This window comes from Perkinsus marinus (genome assembly GCF_000006405.1).
Source record: "Perkinsus marinus ATCC 50983 genomic scaffold scf_1104296968352, whole genome shotgun sequence".
Taxonomy (NCBI): Eukaryota; Perkinsozoa; order Perkinsida; family Perkinsidae; genus Perkinsus; species Perkinsus marinus.
The window spans coordinates 8,378-10,308 of NW_003203191.1; the positions used below are offsets into that span (position 1 = coordinate 8,378).

Consider the following 1,931-nt stretch of genomic DNA (forward strand, 5'->3'; position numbering starts at 1 on the left):
TTTATGGACGTCCTTAACCTTCATTGACGAGGTACCATCCGCCAACGCTGATGCCAACTCACTGGAGTACCTGACATCATACTCCCCATCAAACCCTCTACACTACCGAGTACTACATAGTGCAATTAAGTTTCTTCATCTCGGAGATGGTTCCATCGGAAGAGGGCTCGCCAGACAGTCTACGCAGTCGGTTCAGCAACTTGGCGATTTTCGTAATACCTGACCACTACTACTACCCCTACTACAATACGGCGACTCCTTACTCTTATCCCGAGAATTGAGTGCCTGCCTGGTCACTTCAACACCATCCGTTCCCTTCCGAGCTCCTCTAAGTCGATCCCGGAGTTTCTTGCGCCACAGCACCTCAGCAGCCTCCTAAAGGGATGCCCATTCACCTACACTGGAAAGGGCTCGAGCTTCTTATATTACCTCCTTCATTTTGGCTTTTATCTCATCAATTCGGTCTTGTGAAGCAGGACCAGTTGCCATGGGGACCAAAAAGTGAACTACGCCTTACGTTCCCTCGTCACCGTACATTGACAATCACTGAACTCACATCAGAACGCTGAGGTAGAAACGATTCGATTGTTGCTGCCGACTTTCGCACACCCATTCACTACCACTGAATCGATCCCTTCCAGTAAGCCACGAAGAATACAATAATGAGAGGTAGTAGTAGGATGAATACAAAGTACTTCTCGAAATAGAGACTCGCCAATTGCTCCACATATTGCACCTGCAAATAATAACCATACCACTCCTTCTTGAAAATGACTTAGATTCAATCGAGTAGTATTGTGTGAACCCACATACCGTGATGGAAGCTGATATGTCGAAGTGACTCTACTTTCAATGTACGACTATGTGAATACGATACGCTGAGTGAATCGATTCACAGTCTCAGTCGACGTGTCCTGGATTTGACCTCCCAACTCTACATAAATGATTCCAAGATCATCAGTGTGCATAACGAGTAGGTTACGAATAGCCATATACCATAATGGCTTACATTCTGCTTCATAGTGAGCTTAGATTCACCAGCAGTTCTCTCTTGGAATGTTATCGGAACATCTACGACTGGACTCGCCTTACAACGTACCATCAACTCTAGCCCAATCTTGAAGCCGATCGGATTGCACCTGCATCCCATCCTCCCACCAAATTAGGATCATCATCATTACTGCTTGTAGCCACGATTGAAGACCTCCTTAGTTGTGCAGAAGAACCCAGACATGGGATCACTGGATTTGGACACTCCTATGGCCAACAAGGTCGCTCCTTCCGAGATGATACGTCGAAAAAGAGACCACTGAAATCCAATACCGCCATCACGGCAGTATCTAGTAGTGCCATATAGTGATCACTTAGTCGCACCACATGTAGTACCTAGAACCCACTGTAAACTCCGCCTCCATCCTAAGCACAGGGTCCGCCACAGCAGGAACCGACTCAGGTTCGTGCTGGAGGTCAGCATCCTTCTTCTTCTTCTTCTTCTTCTTCTCAATCTTGGACGCGGCACGGCCATTCTCTGGCCATTTGCCGCCAACATGATTCCTTCTGTAGCCGCCCTTCTGCGGCTCGTTAGTCTCCGCTCCGTTGAGTTCCATTTCGTCCCGTATTTCTCCCATACGGTCATTCAAGATGACTCATCCTCGGCGTTGGGCAGGCGGCATTAGTCTCTGAAGACCCTTCCAGTCCTTCGCAGAAACCCTTCGAGTACCAGCGCCAGATCCCGGCTTCTGATGACAGTCTCCCCCTGGGGAGGCCACGTTAGCCCTCGCAGGTTCACTTCTCGAATTAATGCCCCCCGTTGGCTCTTCCATCGCTCGCACTCGTACAAAAAATGTCTCACATCCTCCGTGACTTGAGCGTCGCAGTACGGACATTCATCACTTCCCCCATCAACTCGGCTTCGGCAGTATCGCAGCCGG

General features: G+C 49.0%; 2 protein-coding genes across 2 annotated transcripts; both read right to left on the reverse strand.

The window, feature by feature from the left end:
* Positions 1-112: 112 nt before the first annotated feature.
* Pmar_PMAR027041 (hypothetical protein) lies at positions 113-489 on the reverse strand (the record flags this gene model as incomplete). Its single annotated transcript, XM_002768424.1, has 3 exons — positions 113-219; positions 264-375; positions 430-489. 3 exons carry the CDS (start codon positions 487-489, stop codon positions 113-115), a joined length of 279 nt encoding a protein of 92 aa, XP_002768470.1.
* Positions 490-616: 127 nt separating this feature from the next.
* Pmar_PMAR027042 (dolichol phosphate mannose synthase, putative) lies at positions 617-1,607 on the reverse strand (the record flags this gene model as incomplete). The annotated part of the gene is made up of 4 exons (XM_002768425.1): positions 617-736; positions 1,010-1,139; positions 1,182-1,340; positions 1,387-1,607. 4 exons carry the CDS (start codon positions 1,605-1,607, stop codon positions 617-619), a joined length of 630 nt encoding a protein of 209 aa, XP_002768471.1.
* Positions 1,608-1,931: the final 324 nt, after the last annotated feature.